Consider the following 16,837-nt stretch of genomic DNA (forward strand, 5'->3'; position numbering starts at 1 on the left):
TCATATAAATTGCTTTAAAAAGACCAAGATAAAATAATACAAATGTATTAAAAAGACACAAAATAGCTATTTGTTATGCCTTCTTAATAAGTATTCCTTTTAATCAGTATGCAAAAATATTATCAAAATATTCCTTCTGATTCCTTTTAAAGTATTCTTTTTTACCATTAAATTTTCAAAGGTTAATTTATGGGAGTAGTAAATTTCATGAGGCTTTTGTGTTCAATACACTGAAGCTTGTTTATTACAGAGTGGAATTTGGTATATGATGGGTTGTTCTGGACCTTGTCCAAGAGTTTAGTAACTGAAAGCACTTCATTATAAGGTGGTTTCACCAATATGGTGATCTACGGGCTCAGATCTCATGGATATTATAACAAGGCTCCATTGTAGAGTACAGGAAGCTGGGCAGCTAATGGTTCTATCAAATGAAACCTTAAAAAACAAAACTCCTTTTTTTTTTTGGTAGACATGCGTCATAAAAGGCTAGAGAATCATAAGCTTAAGTCATCTAAATTTTCATTTCCTGAGGTGATATTCTTTATTATATGTTTAATAGCCGCACAGATACTTCATGTTCAGTTTTGGCTTACTCTGACATTCATTGTCTGATGTGGTCTTAAACTTATTTTTTATTATGAAAAAATTCATATTAATGCTGCCATTCTATTTACAAGATCGGCTGCATTTGTCTATGGAAACAGACAAGAAACTACCAAGAATTCATAAAGGTTAGAGTAAAATCTTGTGTAGCTCATTGATAAATCTGAGGTTTAGGGCTTGAGCAAGAATAATTGTGTGGCAATCAAATACAAAAAAATGCCACCACTTAGAGATAAAATGACTACAATAATCAGTCTTTCAAGTGATTTTACAACAGGTATACTGACTTCATGAAGTTTTATAAGCAATCCTAAAGAATTAAGTATTTTGAATGTTTTACTATAGGAAAATAATGTGACAAAGTCATATTGCAGGAAAATATGGGAAAGACTTTTTTAAAACAATTAGTCTTAAAAGATCATAAAGAAGAATAAAAACAAAGCCTTTATGTGAACTTAGAAACAATATTCAATTATAAACCATCTAATAATTAAATGCATAGTAGTAGCATAGTAAGAATTGTCATTACTTTTCAACATATAAAAAGCTTTAAATGATTCATCTAAATTTCAAAAGTCAAGTCATGAAACATCTACTCTACACTGTACCTTTCTTCCATGAGTACAGCCCTTTCTTCAACTGGTACTTTTCCTGGTTTGTGGCCTGTATACTGACATATACTTTCAGCCTTTAAGTAAATTCAGTATTAGATAATTATTTGTATGCATTGAAGTTAAATTACGTGATAAACAATTTCTGTCTTATGCATCTCAAAAGCCTTAAAAAATAAACTAGCTAAATAATTTTTCCTTCCTACTATATAACAATTCTTTGTTACTGGTTTCTCTATGTATCATTACAGAAGGCTTCACATAAAACAGCAAGGGTGTACTCCAGATATTTGGTTAGTTTACTAAGTAATAATTAGTAAAGATAAGTTGAGAGCTTATCATGTGCCAGATACCATTAAACGCTTTTACAAGTTTTAACTTATTTAACTCTCTAAAAAACTCTTTAAAAAGTACATTATCATTAATGAAAATGTTCTACCTCCTAGTCTGTTACAAAGGCTAGTACTTTACTTCCTAAAATATCATCCTGGTCAAAGTCGTGATCTGAGGTGATAATGCCCGTTTTAATTGTACAACATCACTGTACAAAATTTTTGAAACTTAGAATTACTAAAAGCTTGTACATTTCTATACACATTCTTAGTAATGGATATTAGCCTCAGAGAGAATTAGGTTTGCAAAGAGTAAATATTATCTAGGAAAGGGGATATTTGACATCAAGGTGGATAACACTAAGGATATCTAAAAAATACTGTGCTTGATTTTTCTCTTGTAGCTTACCAATTCTTCTAAAGGCACTTTAAAGAGTCAAAAACTTTTTAATTAAAAAATAATAATTTAAACAATTATTCTCTAAAGGTAGATAGATGAGTGTCATTTCACCTTCCCTACAATTGGTTTGCTTTAGTTTAAATATTTTGGAACAAAAGCAAATAAAAATTGATTCAGAGTAAAACAGCTACATATATTCCTTTAAATTATGGATTTAAAGCTGAAAAGGATTTGCATGACTTTATAGTATTAAATTCTGCATTTCAAAGGAAAATCTAACTGCCCAAAAGGCATAGTGAATGCCAACATGATTAAGCAAATGAGTGGCAAAGCATGGAATAGAACCCACATCTTTTCTTCCATTTGGTAATCTACTTCCCCGTAACACGTACTTGTGGATTAAGAACAATACCAGAGAAATGATTTTAACCTTTCAAAACAATTTAGAAATTACCTTATCATCTAGTGTTGGTAACACTTTATTCACGAATCCACTATGAAAAATATATAATACTAGGTGGGATCTAATACATCCCAACTGATACATGAATTCTTTGGTAAATAACTTAAATTTCTTTGAATCATGCTTCGAATTGTAATAGCCAATGCTATAGAAACAAGCTGTATTCAATCTAAACACTGTAAAAATAAAAGTAAACATGTGCATATATAATAATTCATTTATCCAAATGAATATAAAAGATACTTGATTGCTGGGAATTCTAACATGAAAGTAATAAAACACATCAACAACTTCAGCAGCTCATAAAATTTCAATACAAATCACAAGAAGCCTAAATGTCCATTGAATATAGAAGATCAGTAAATGTATTTTTGGAATGATGTCAGAGAAGAACATCTTTCATAATCATTTTTGATCATAAGCACAGCTTCATTCACAAAAACATAAACAGAGTCAAAATTTATAAAAAGTCTTACTGAGCTATAAAGGAACACTTCTTTGGCTACAGTTCCAAGTTTGAGTTTCCTTCTCAAACTTATATATGAAGTTTTCTACCTTAACATTTACATAATTAGAGCCTAGGATCATGACACTTCTTTTCACAACAGTGATGAAACTAAGTATTAGAAATGAAAATTTGGAGTCCTTAATTTGGCATTTTGTAACTTTACATGATTTGCTAAAAACATGCTTTATTTTGGTTTATTGCAAAATAAAGGTAAAACAATTTCAATTAAAAATATATGCAGCTTTCTTAATTCTTAATTACCTTTTATAAGTAGGCAAGAATAAACTGTGAAGAAAATTTTGATTTCTAAAAAAATTTCATACCAATTTGAGGTCAAATCTGTAGTGAAACATGACTGAGGTGTGACGGATTCGACTATTACGAATGTTTGTGTGTCAATATGAAAACAAACGTTAAGGGAACTACAAAATACAAATATTTATGTGAAATTTAGTGTGCCTAGGAAACTATGTATCTTTTAGGTTGATCAGTTTTAAACTGCATTTAGCCAAGGATGACTTTTTGGAGAATACTTTGTATGAGTCACTATCAAAACTCAATAGCAAATAAAACTTACATTTCTGAACACAGACTTTAAAAAAACTCTAATGAATTAAAGTGAAAAATGCATTTCAAATTAAAAACCTTTACTACTTATTCAGTATATGTTATCATTTATCGTACAGTTTAAAATAAACATGACAACATATTTTTATAGCTTGAAGTACACCAGAAAATACACCTTTATTTTTGGAAGGAAACTGTTAGAGTTCTTTGTATCTGTTTAACACATTTTTCTGAGTTCCAATTCACTTACATGTGTTGTTTTTACATTATTATCACCAATGTCATCAATTTTATTTTCTGTAATATGCATGAGTCTATTCAACTCTGTGTCTGTACAATTCTCAGTTTTCATTTCTCCGACTGAATCTGCTCCCTTCATAATTCTCATTTCAAGATCTTCAGCTAAAATGCAATCTGAATTATTAGCTGATCTATTATCTCTATCAGTTCCAACCAGCTCATTTTTTTCTTCATTTGTATCCTCAGGATCATAAAGTTCAGGTGTAAAATAGATAGATTCATCTTCTGCTTCTGTTTCAAAATCTCTATTTGGAGTGGAAAGTTCAGCCTCTTCACTTACTAGAGACAATTCGATGTCTGGATCCAGGGCTTCTTCACAGCCAAGCAGCTGTTTGGATTGATTTTTTTTAAGAAGAGTAGCATCAATCTTTATTGATGGAATGAAAGTTTCTGATTGAAGGCATGATGTGTTTTTTGTCACAGATGAGGACTCACATTCGTCAGTGAATGGCAAAATAGATTTAAATCCCTTGTCTGTTTCTAAAGTGGAAGAACTAGAGGCACAGTCCTCTGATGACCTGAACATAGGTGTGGCATTCAGAATGTCACCAGTAGGGTACTCTCCTAAAGAATTAGAGCTAGGCCAGTTAGCTCTCTTTGTCTGTTTATTGAAGGTTGGGCTTATAGATCTGGAAATCACAATTTTTTCTGCTTTCATTGCCTGGGCAGACTCCTCCAATAATACCGGATCATCTATCAATACAAAAATTTAAGAATGTTAACTTTCTGCTCTTAACATAATTATTATATTAAAATAATTTTTTGTTAGAAATACTCAATAACTATATAGGATACATCACTTAGAGCCTACAATTAGTAGTACAAGGACTTCTATCTTAGAGTATTATAAAGCACAAAATTATTAACTCTGAAAGGAATCTTAGTCTCCAGTGATTACTTAGCATAAGTTACAATGTTGTCTGGTAAACTATCAAATTCCACATCAGGGACCTCAGTGAATGAGAAAAGGAAGGTTAAAAAAGGAAGAGGAAGAAGAGGGCTGAGTAAAGGAAGGAATAGGCTATAAAAATTTGCCTTGAAAATCCACTACTGAATGATGAAGAAAAACTGACCTAGACTACTTCCTTTATGGAAACTGACAACCACAGAGACTAAATTACTTGCTTAGAGTTATAAAACTCTAATTTTCAGTTAGTAATTGGACCCAGAACAGAGGTTTCTTGATTATCAGTATAATGGCCTTGAATTCACTATGACATTTATTTAGGATAGAAGCATATGATACAAAGCAAACATTTGAAAATTGATACATTAATCTACAATCATATATTAATTAAAACAATTAAAATGATATCTAATGATATAGGCCACAGTTTGGCAAACTTTTTCTGTAACACACCAGATAGTAAATATTTTAGGCTTTGTTGGGTCATACTGTATCTGTTGAGAATATTCAATTATGCTGTTCTAGGGTAATACATACACAACTTCTCAACTCTGCTATACATGTAAATGAATGGGAGTAATTGTGTTCTATTAAACTTTATTTACAAAAACAAACAGCAGGCCGAATCAGTTTGCCAATCCCTGACACAGACCATTATATTCTAATATATTTTAAAATAATGTTCTTTATCATTTAAATGACTCTCACTTCCCTAAAGAAATTCATGGAAGAGAAGTATCTATAAATTAGACCAACTTTTAATATAGCCTTTAGAAAAACATCAACCGTCTGTATAGTACTTTACAATGCTGTGAGATTTATCATCTTATTAGATCTTTACAACCCACCTGGAGGGAGAGATATTACTTTTTCTGGTACAACTCAAAAAAGTCAAGTGACTTGCTCATGGTCAGAAAGTTAGGGGCAAAGCTTGTTAGTGGAAAACCAGAACATATGCCCAGTTGCGTGACAACTGTCCCATTCCAATACATCATACCATTTCATTATTTTACAATAACATCTATTACAAACCAACATATTTAAGGAAGTTAATCTTCAGCATAATAAATATCATTTCACTAAATATAATGAAAGACTTTTCTATCAAATGTAAATGGGAAGAACTTTTCATACTTTTCTTTTTTCTGGAGATGATGTCGCTTGGTGTAGATGAACTTTTAGTTATTGTTTTAGGGGCATGTAGTTCTTGCACACACATTTTTGTTTCGCCTTCCTTAGGATTTTCTGGTGGTAGCTGACTTGTTTTCACTAAGTAAGTTTTGTCCTTCAAACAGGTCACTTCAAGTGTTGTCTCACTGTCTTGTACAGGCTTTCTGTCCTCTTTGGATGCATCAATGTCTTTTTGGTGCTTTTTGGAAAATTCAGCTAAGGACTCCATTGCACTTTCAAAGGAATGGTGCTGAATCTGCTGCCGTATCCACTTAGAAAGTCCTAAGGAAAAATGTAACCCAGGGAAGAAACTGGTTATTTAGTTACTAAGATATTATGTATTAAGAAAAAACATTTTTTCTAATGAAGGATCTACCTTGAATTTAGAGTATACAGATTTACAGATTTTCCTACCTTTTTATCTTCATATGTACAATATGCCCATGTTATCAGTAGCATTTCTCTTTATATGCAGTGATTGTCAACTAGAAGGAGGGAAGATGCAGTGGGAGTAGAGGGGGGAGAGGGAAATGTATTATTCATGAGTTTAGAATAATAGGGGAATAAGGCAAATTTAACTTTATTATTATTCCCAACAAAAACTATCTTTTAATATTAGGGAAACTTGAAGTTGTAAACAACATAATCTTCCATTCCAGCTTTTTTGGACTCCTTTTGCAAAAATACATGTAAGACTTCAGTGTCATATTTTTTGGTTCTGCTTCTCCCCCAATTCCAAATATATATATTAAACTATTCAGAGGGGGAAAGGAGTAACAGTTTTATGGGCAAATCATGTCCTGTCTGAATATTTATTATGTAGTTATTTTTTAATATACAAATATATAAACAAGTTGTAAGGGACAAGACTTAACCTGTGAAAAATGAAAACTGCATAAAAATGACCATAACAAGAGTATAAGGTGTTCAGTAGTATGAGTCACTTCGGAATGAAATTCAAAATGGTATTTTTGAACTTTTAGAAATAAATGTTACTAAAACTGTCATCATCTTTTGGAGCAGTTTAAAAAGTCACTATGGTATTTTAAATTCAGAGAAAGGTGACAGTGTTTCAAGCAACCTAAACTACTGTACTTTCACTTCAAATGCATTCTTTTAGTTTGTTTCTTTATTTAAAGAATATATTATTTAAATACAAATTGTGTTTAAACACAGAAGTCATTAAAAGGAATTTGTATGTAGTAGAGCTATTATTTTGCCTAAATTGGAAAAGATTTTTACACTTTATGAATTACAGAAAAAATTGTGTAAAAAACATACAGAAATAATGAAATTATTTCAAAAATTTCTCAACAAATCTGAACTATGAGGTAAAAATTTAAATTCTAGATTTTAAAATAAGGTAATGCATTTTAAATAAGCATTTATTTTAAAGTTCTTTATTTTTGTTTGCTTGGGGGAAATAAATATGCCAAATAAATGAAAATTTCCAAAACTGAAAAATTTCAGTATTATAGTTACTGCTTTCATCTTGACCTTTCTGTAACTGACAGACTTTCCAATGTAAAAATGTCAGTTTTTGCTTCTGAAAACTTGGAAGAGTCTGAGCTCCGCCTGCTGACTAAACATAAGCACTTAACATTTTGCTTTTAGTTATGTCTTAAGTGCAACCGCTTGTACATGGAAAGGGAAGGAGACTAATAAAGCAGCATTTAATCCAGGTGGATATGTTTTAATATCAAAACAAATATAGTATATTAGGCTCTGAAATGGAAAAAGTAGAGTCTATACCCGTAGACACCTAATTGGAAACAAATTTAAAATTTAGCATCTCCATTACAGTATGGCCTGGACTTTTTAGCTTAAAGTTAACAATAAAGATTCAAGTACTTCCAACAGTTCTTTAATGACAGATGGATTCCTGGTACTGACTCTAAAGGGACTGGGTTACAGCTGAGTAAAAACTACGGGCATATAATATTTGTTCATTTCCGTAGGGGAAAAATGACTGTCTACTTGATCATGCAGTATGCAGGAGTGCTTTTTTTCTTTAGAAAATATTAGCTCTAATATAAACTGTATAACAACTTAAGAATTTCCAAACAAACAAACAAACAAACAAACACAACAAACAAACCCCAACCAGAATGAAAGAATAAAGAATCCTAAGCAGCCAAAAGAGATGTGCTTGTGTGCCTAAATATAAAAACAGTATTGGAAACTTCATTTCTGTGGGATAGCTTTTTCCCTGACAATGCTAAATGATTTATTACTATTTTACTAAATCAAATCCCACATTCTATGAAATCAAAGGATCCTAACTGATTAATATTATGTGGGTAACTAACCAGATTCTTCTCCTCTATAAAGATCTTTTTGTCAACACATAAGCATTAAAAGGCTAGATTTCCAGTCAAAATTAAGTTTCCACGTTTGAGCTATTAATTCAAAATCTCTGTCCAATTCCTTGTCTTTAAAGGTAGAAGTCATTAAATAGCAAAAATTGTTACCAATTCTTACTGTAAGTCCAGCTGAGGATCTTACCGGATATATATCGACTTGGGTTACTCCTGAAGCGATCATCCACTAGAATAAGAGCTCCCCAATCATTTCTGTGTCTAATACACCTAATAAAAAAAAAAGGAGATAATATAACTTTGAAAACAAAAACCAAATTTCTAGTGAGACAGACAAAAAACAGAAAAATCTATGTGTCAGTTATATATTCCTTTAATCAATACTGCTATTATAAGCAAGGGTTACAGAAACTGTTCAATACAATGTACCAAATAGGTATAAAAAATTCCCTCCTTTTGCAACTACTGATAACTTGTATTCAAAAGTGTTATATGTATTCTAGTTTGAAGGTCAAGAATATTATACAAAATATTTTCCAAAACTTTCCTTAGCCACAGACTTTAAAAAAATTTTTTTTAAATTTTGATATCATTAATGTACAATTACTTGAACATTATGGTTACTAGACTCCCATTATCAAGTCCCCCCCACATACCCCATTACAGTCACTGTCCATCCGCACAGTAAGATGCTATAGAATCATTACTTGTCTTCTCTGTATATACTGACTTCCCCGTGTCCCCTCCCCACCGGTACATTGTGTGCGCTAATCGTAATGCCCCATTTCCCCCCTTATCCCTCCTTCCCACCCACCCTCCCCAGTCCCTTTCCCTTTGGTAACTGTTAGTCCATTCTTGGGTTCTGTGGGTCTGCTGCTGTTTTGTTCCTTCAGTTTTTTCTTTGTTCTTATACTCCACAGATAAGTGAAATCACTTGATACTTGAGCCACAGACTATTTTTTACCTAAATATTTTATTTGTTGTAGATTTATGTAGACTGACATATATTCTAGTTTAACGTTTTTATCATTAGTGAATGTTTAAATTTTTTTTCTTTGCACCAGTTGATATGATCAGGTAGTTTTTGTTAGACTGTTAGTATGGTGGATTATACACTGGCAAACTTAAAAAACTGAGGAAGGTTTTTATTTGTAGTATAACCACACATGGTCATGGTGCATTATTCTTTTTATAGATTGGATTCAGTTTGCTAAAAAATATTTTTATTTGAAAAATTTTTAAGAAAAAATTTTAAGAAATTTTAAGTATACAATTCAGTAGTTTTTAGTACATCTAACAAGATTTTGCAAACTATACCACTATCTACTGCAGAACATTTTCATTCCCCTTAACCCTTGCCAGCTACTGATCTACTTTCTGTCTCTATAGATTTGCCTATTTTGGACTTCCAACACTCGTTATTGTCAGTCTTTTTATTATATGTACCTGAGGAGGTGTAAAGTGACATTTTACTGTGATTTTGAACTGTATTTCCTTAATGACTAATGGTGAGCATCTTTTCATGTGCATAGTGGCCACTTGTGTATCGTTTTTGGAGAAAAGTCTATTCAAATTATTGATTCACTTAAAAATTGCATTATTTACCCTTTTATTATTCAATTGTTAAGAATTCTTTATATATTCTGGATACTAGATCCTTATCAGATACATGATTGGCAAATCTTTTCTCCAATGTGTCAATTCTTTTCCATTTCTTAATGATGTCCTTTGAAGAACAAAAGTTTTTTAAGTTTCTAGCTCCAACTATATAATTTTTTGTTGTTGCTTGTGCTTCTGATGTTAATTTAAGAAACCATAGCCTAATCCAAGGTCAGGAAGATTTACATCTTGTTAGTCTTCTGTCTATTCTCAGTTAACTTGTATATGATGTGAGGTAGGAGTCTAACTTTATTCTTTTGCATGCAGATATCCAGTTATCCTAGCACCATTTGTTAAAAAGATTACTCTTTCCCCCATTGAACTGTCTTAGCAATTTTATCAGAAATCAATTCACTGTAAATGTAGGAGTGTTTCTGGACTTTTATAGCTTTGCAGTAAAATTCAAAGAATTGTCAGTTCTCCAATAAGATTTTTATGGCTATTCTGGGTTTCTTTCAAATTCCACATGAATTTTAGGATCACCTTCTCAAGAAATCCAGTCAGGATTTTGGTTGGGCTTGCACTGTCTTTGTAGATCAATATGAGTTTTGCCATCTTAACAGTAAGTCTTTCAATCCATCATCACAGAATTCTTCCATTTACTTAGACATTTCTTTCAATGTTTTGCAGCTTTCAGTGTACAAGCCTTGCATTTTTTTGTTAGTCATTCCTAAGTATCTTATTTTTTTATGCTATTGCAAATGGATTTTCTTAATTTAATTTTTGATTGTTCATTCCTAGTGTATAAAAATGCAATAGACTTTTTATAGTGAATATGTCTCCTGTAACTTGCTGAGCTTGTTCACTAGCTCTAATAGTTATTTTTTAATGGATTCATTAGGATTTCTATTTTGAATATCATGTCATTTACAAATTAAAGACAATTTTACTTTTTCCCCCCAATCTTTCCTTTCTTTTCCTTGCCTGAGTGTCCTGTATACACTCCAATACAATCAATACTGAATACAATACAGTATTGAAGTGCTAAGAGTGAACATCCTTATCTTATTATTGAACTTAAGGGAAAATTTCAGTCTTTTGCCAGTAAGCGTGATGTTAACTATATGTTTAAGATGCTCTTGAGGGTTAAGGGTGTACCCTTCTATTCTTACTTTGATGAGTGTTTTATGAAAATGTGTTAGATATTGTCTTACCTTGAAAACAATGTGATTTTTGTATCTTACTCTAATAATATGGTATATTACATTGATTAATTTTATTTGAAAGAACAAAATTGGTTTGATGTTGAACCAACCTTGCATCACTGGGATAAATCTCACTTGATCATTGTCCATAATCCTTTTAGTAAGCTTCTAGATTCAGTTTCCTACTTTTCTGCTGAGGAGCTTTGTATCTATAGACACAAGAAATATTGTTCTGTATTTTCTTTTCTTGTGGTGTCTTTGATTGGCTTTGGTATCAGGCAGTACTGGCCTCAAAGAATAAGTTGGTACATTTTTGGTCTTCTAATTTTTGTAAGAGTTTGTAAAAGACTGATGTTAATTTTTCTTTAAATGTTTGCTAGAATTCATCAGTGAAGTCATTTGCTCCCAGGATTTCCTTTGTGGGAAGTTTTCTGATTACTAAGTCTTACATCTCTTTACTTGTTAAAGGTCTATTTGGACCTCCTATTTCTTGTGTTGGCTTCCATAGCTTGTGTCATTTTATGAATTTGGCCATCTTATCTAAATTATCTAATTTATACTCATACACTTATTCGAGACATTCTCTTATAATGCTGTATGTTTCTGTAAGGTTGGTGATAGCATCACCTCTTTCTTCCTAACTTTAGTAAACTGAATCCTTCAGCATTTTTTCTGTCAGTCTAGTTAAAGGTTGTCAATTTTTTGTGTTTTCAAAGAAACAACTTTTCATACCCTTTTTTTCTACTGTACTTTCTATTCTGTTTCCTTTATTTCCATTCTAATGTCTATTACTTTTTTTTGATCTGCTTGCCTTGGATTTAGCTTGCCCTTCTTTTTCTAATTCCTTAAGGTAGAAGGTTGATTTCAGATGTAAAAAAATATAGAGTCACTTATATTATAAATTTCTCTATGAGCACTGTTTTCACTATACCCTCAAAATTTTGGTGTGCTGTGTTTGCTTTCATTTATCACAAGGTATTTTCTAATTTCCCTTATGACTTCATCTTTGATCCACTGATTAAGAAATATTATTTGATTTCCACATATTTATGAATTTTCCATTTTTCTTTCTGTTATTGATATCTTGTTTTATTCCACTGTGATCAGAAAAGATATTTTCCATGATTTTAACCATTTAAAATTTACTGACACTTATTTTGTAGTCTAACATAAGGTCTATTCTGAAGAATGTGCCATGTGCACTTGAGGAGAATGTGTATTCCATTGAAGTAGGGTGAATGGAGTACGGTAGATAACTGTTTAGTTTGTAATTGTTGGTTTAGAGTGTTGTTCAGGACTTATACTTTCTGTTGATTTTTCTTTCTAGTTGCACTATCAATTACTGAAAGCAGGGTATTAAAACCTCCAACTATAACTGTTGATTGTCTACTTCTGACATTTTTTACTGCATATGATTCGGGGCCTTCTTGTTAGTTGCCTATGTTTATAACGATTACATACATATTCTTGATGGATTGACAATTTTACCATGATAATTTAGCTACTGTCTCTAGTAACAATTTTTGTCTTAAAGGTCTATTTCCTCTGATGTTAGTTCAAACAAACCAGCTCTCTTTGGTATGCTGTTTGCATGGTATGTTTTTCCTCAACCATTTACCCTCAACCTATTTGTGTTTTTAAACTAAAGTTTTTAGTTTAGCAAGCAGCATATAGTTGGATCCTGTTTTTTAAAAAAAATCCATTTTGCTAGTCTCTGCCTTTTGATTGGAGTGCTTCATCCATTTATATTTAATGTAATTATTTATAAGGTAGAATTTACTTAGCTATTTTGTAAATATCCACATTACTGTTTTTCTAAATGTTTTTTGTGCCACTATTTCTCCATTATTGCCTTCTTGTTATATAATAGATGTTTTTACATACCATGTTTAATATCTCATCTTACTCTTTTGAATTATTTTATTAGTGGTTACTTTGAGGATTTTAATCAACATCCAACTTATATCAGGTTGGATTTAATACCAATTTAATTTCAATAGTATACAGAAACATTGTTCCTATATAATTCTGTTCTTTCCCTCCTTGCCTTTGTGCTATTACTGTAACAAAAATTACATCTTTATGGATTGTATGCCTGTGCAGAAGAGCTAACACTGAAGGCCAAATTATTTATCCTTAGAAAGGCTTGCTGCATACAAGGTAGCTCTTAGTGTTTAGGAACTTAGATTTCAGGAGGGTTCTGGTAACTTACTGATGAGAGGCTCACAGTGTATAAAATATTGGTGCAAATATGATTAAGGCTGAACATCTGCTTTGCTTCTGAGAGTCTGGACTCTTGGGAAGTGTGAGCAGATGCTGACTGTGTGACCAGTCCCAGATGAAAATATTGGGTGCTGAATCTTTAACAAGCAAATATCAATGACAGTATTGCACAGGTGTTACCACAACTAATTGCTGGGGAACTGCTGTCCTGTAAGACTCCAACAAGTGATCCTTCTTGTGCCTGGTTTCCCCTATACTTTGCCCATGAGCCTACTCTCTTTGCTGATTTTGCTTGGTATCCTTTCCCTGTAATTAATCTTAAGGTGTGCATACAATTTATGCTGAGTCTCTCACTGTTCCTAGTGAGTTACTAAACCTGAGGGTGGCACTGGGGACCCCCAAGACAATTCCTATTACCAAAGATTGAAATTGTCTTATGCAGTTGTTTTTAAAAATCAGGAGGGAAAAAGCTATAAAAATAGATTTATATATGTTTTTAATATCTACTTATGAAATTACCTCTACAGAAAGATATTCCTTATTTCTTCATGTAAATATGAGTTACTGCCTAGTGTCCTTTCATTTCAGCTGAAAAGGGATTCCCTTTAGTTATTTCTTGTAGGACAAGTTATCTGGAGATTAATTCTCTGTTTTTGTTTATGTGGGAATGTCTTACTTTCTCCTTCATTTTTGAAAGATAGTTTTCTTAGGTAAAGACTTGATTTTTACAGTCTTTTTGTTTCAGCAATTTGACTATATCAATCCACTGTCTTCTGCTCTCCACGGTTTTGAATGAGAAATCTGTATAGATTCCTGAGAATGCCTTCTATGTGATGAATTGTTTTTCTCTTGCTGTTATCTAGATACTCTCTTTGTCTTTCAACAGTATGATTATGACATGTCTACATATGGACATTTTTAAATTTAAACTACTTAGAGTTTTCTGATTTTCTTGAATGTGTAGATTAATGCTTTCCATCCATTTTGGGAAGTTCTTAGCCATTATTTCTTCAAATAATATTTCTGTTGCTTTCTCTCTCTTCTCTCCTTCTAAGAGTCCCATTATGTATATATTGGTATGTTTGCTGGAATCCAACAGTTCCCCAAGGTTATGTTCATTATTCTTCAGTCTTTTTGTTTCTGTTTCTTAGACTGAATAATATCAATTAACTATCTTTACATAAAATGATTCTTTCCTCCTCCTGCTCAAAACTGCTGTTGAGACCCTCTGATGATTTTTTTATTTTAGTTATTGTACTTTTCAACTCCAGAATTTCCATTAAGTCCTTTTTAAAAATTTTTATCTCATTATTGATATTCTCTAGTTGGTGAGACATCATTCTCATAGTTCTCCATAGTTCTTTAAACACATTCCTTAGTACTTTGCCCATATTTAAAATAGCTTTGTATACTAAGTACAAGGTCTGGACTTCCATAGGGACACTTTCTATTGATTGATTTTTACTCTGTATATGGACATAAACATTCTTCTGTCTTTGCATGTGTCATTTTTTTAAAACAGTAATTTTAAATAATATAATGTGGCAACTGTAGAAATGAGATTCTTCATCTTCTCAAGGATTTTTGTTGTTGTTCTTGTGACTTTTTTGAAAGTCTGTATTCTGTCAGGTATGACCATGGCTAATTCAGCTTAGTGGTCAATTAATAATTAGACAGAGATTTCCTTAAACATCCGGAACCAACATGTCTCCCATTCTTCGCCAAGAGGCTTTGCATGTGTTTTTGGATATGCTTTCAATCCTCAGCCAGGCAAGTAACAACTCTGCTTTACTCTTCACTTCCTGCTTCAGCAGAGCCTCAAGGGCAGTCAGAAGTGAGAGCTCAGTCCCGAGTGTGTACACATCCCTGTCATGAGCACTGTCCTACACACATGCATAACCCACTAAAGCCCCAGGAATATGTTGGAACTTCTAAAGCTCCCTATGTACATCTCAATTCCCAGCTTTTCACTTTAAGCTGTTTAGTCTATTATTTGCCCCAATTTTTACACATTGTCTCAGGAAGCTGTGAAGTTAACAATGCCTGTATTAGCTCTGAGTCAGGTCAAATAAAGACAGCCTGGTGAATGGGGTCTTCCAGGGAACCACCAGACAGGTTCCATAATGACAATTCTCCAGGAATAAAATCTAGCCCTTCTAGTGGTTGGAAGGTTGCTGGCTTACACCATGATGAAAGCTACTGTGAACTTGGAAAGAGGGAATGGAAACTGGGCAAGTTAAATATGTCACAAAGCACACTGTTCCTAATGAGATTCAGCCATGTTCATGAATAAATATTTCCTGGAATGCTGTAAAGTGGTTTATTTACAAAATTTTGAAAAAGTTGATTCTAGCCATTTTGTGTTTTCTCATTATTTTGATAAAGAATTTTCAGAGTCCTTAACTCCATCATTTTTGTAGATTTCACCCAATTTGCTAATATTTTGTTGAGAATATTTTCACCTATGTCACAGATTTCGGTTTGTAATTTCCCCTCCCATCCCTCTCTTTCCCTTCCTTCCTTCCTTTCTTTTGCTCACTCCCTTCCCTTCTTCCCTCTTTCTTCTTCATAAAATTAATTGGAAAGGATTTCATCTATTTTCTAGAAGAGATGATGTAGAATTGGTGTTATTTCTTCATTAAGTGTTTGGTAAGGTTTGTCAATGGGGTCTTCCAGGGAACTGGGCGGAAATTTTTTTCAGAGGGTTTTTTGATTAAGAATTAAATTTCTTTACTAGAGGATTACTCAAGTTATCTATTTCATCTTAAGTTTTGGTGTTTTGGGGGTGTTTAGTAATTAGCCCGTTTCATCTAAGTTGTTGAATATACGTGTACAAAGTTTTCCCTACACTTTTAACATCTGTGGGTATAAGTGTCACCTCTTTTATTGCAGATATTGATAATTTGTAGCTCTCCTTTTTTGTCACTTACCCAGAAGTTTGTCAATTTTATAGTCTTTGAAAAATCAGTTTTATTGACTTTTACATCTAATTGATTTTTTTCATTTTTCTTTCAACTTGATGGATTTATATTTAGTTCCTGTTTTGTTTGCTTTACATTTAGTTTCCTATTCTTCTTCTTCTAGATTCTTAAAGTAGAAGCTTAGATGATTGATTTGAGACGTTTCTGCCTTTTCAAAATAAACATTTAATGATATAAATTTCCCATTGAACAATGCTATAGTTACAGCCCACAAATTTTGATGTTGATTTTCATTTTTGATTAGTTCAAAATATTTTATAATTTTTCTAAGACTTCCTGCTTTACCTATGAATTATTTAGAAGTATGTCCTTTATAATTTTTTAAAATTATGTTTTATATTGAGGTACATAAAATAAAGTGCAGAAATCTTAGTGTACAGCTTGATGAATTTTGATATGTATACAAACTCATGCAACCATCACCCAGATACAGATATCAAACATTCTAATTTTTCCCGTTCACCTATTTCTCCATCCCCTCAACCCTGCCCCCTCAGGCAACCACCAGTCTGTTCTTTATGAGTCTATTTCTGTTTTCATTTGCTTTTTTCAATTCCACATATGAGTGAAGCCATATGGTATTTGTCTTTCTCTGACTTATTTTACTTAGCATAGACACTCTAAGGCCATCCATGTTGTTGCAAATGGTA

At 32.2% G+C, this 16,837-nt stretch overlaps 1 protein-coding gene across 2 annotated transcripts in view; it reads right to left on the reverse strand.

Annotated features, from left to right (window-relative positions):
- Positions 1–3,547: 3,547 nt before the first annotated feature.
- The window catches only part of BRIP1 (BRCA1 interacting DNA helicase 1), a 185,545-nt gene continuing 172,255 nt past the window's right edge, over positions 3,548–16,837 (reverse strand). For both annotated transcript variants that reach the window (XM_037004066.2, XM_073235313.1), the window contains 3 exons: positions 8,367–8,449; positions 5,826–6,143; positions 3,548–4,477 (listed from right to left, as the gene is read on the reverse strand). In XM_037004066.2, coding sequence (XP_036859961.1) covers positions 3,702–4,477; positions 5,826–6,143; positions 8,367–8,449 — 1,177 coding nt within the window. In that variant the 3' untranslated portion in view covers positions 3,548–3,701. The remainder of the gene's footprint in view (positions 4,478–5,825; positions 6,144–8,366; positions 8,450–16,837) is intronic.

The sequence above is a fragment of the Manis javanica genome, chromosome 4 (genome assembly GCF_040802235.1).
Source record: "Manis javanica isolate MJ-LG chromosome 4, MJ_LKY, whole genome shotgun sequence".
In the NCBI taxonomy this organism is placed as follows: Eukaryota; Metazoa; Chordata; class Mammalia; order Pholidota; family Manidae; genus Manis; species Manis javanica.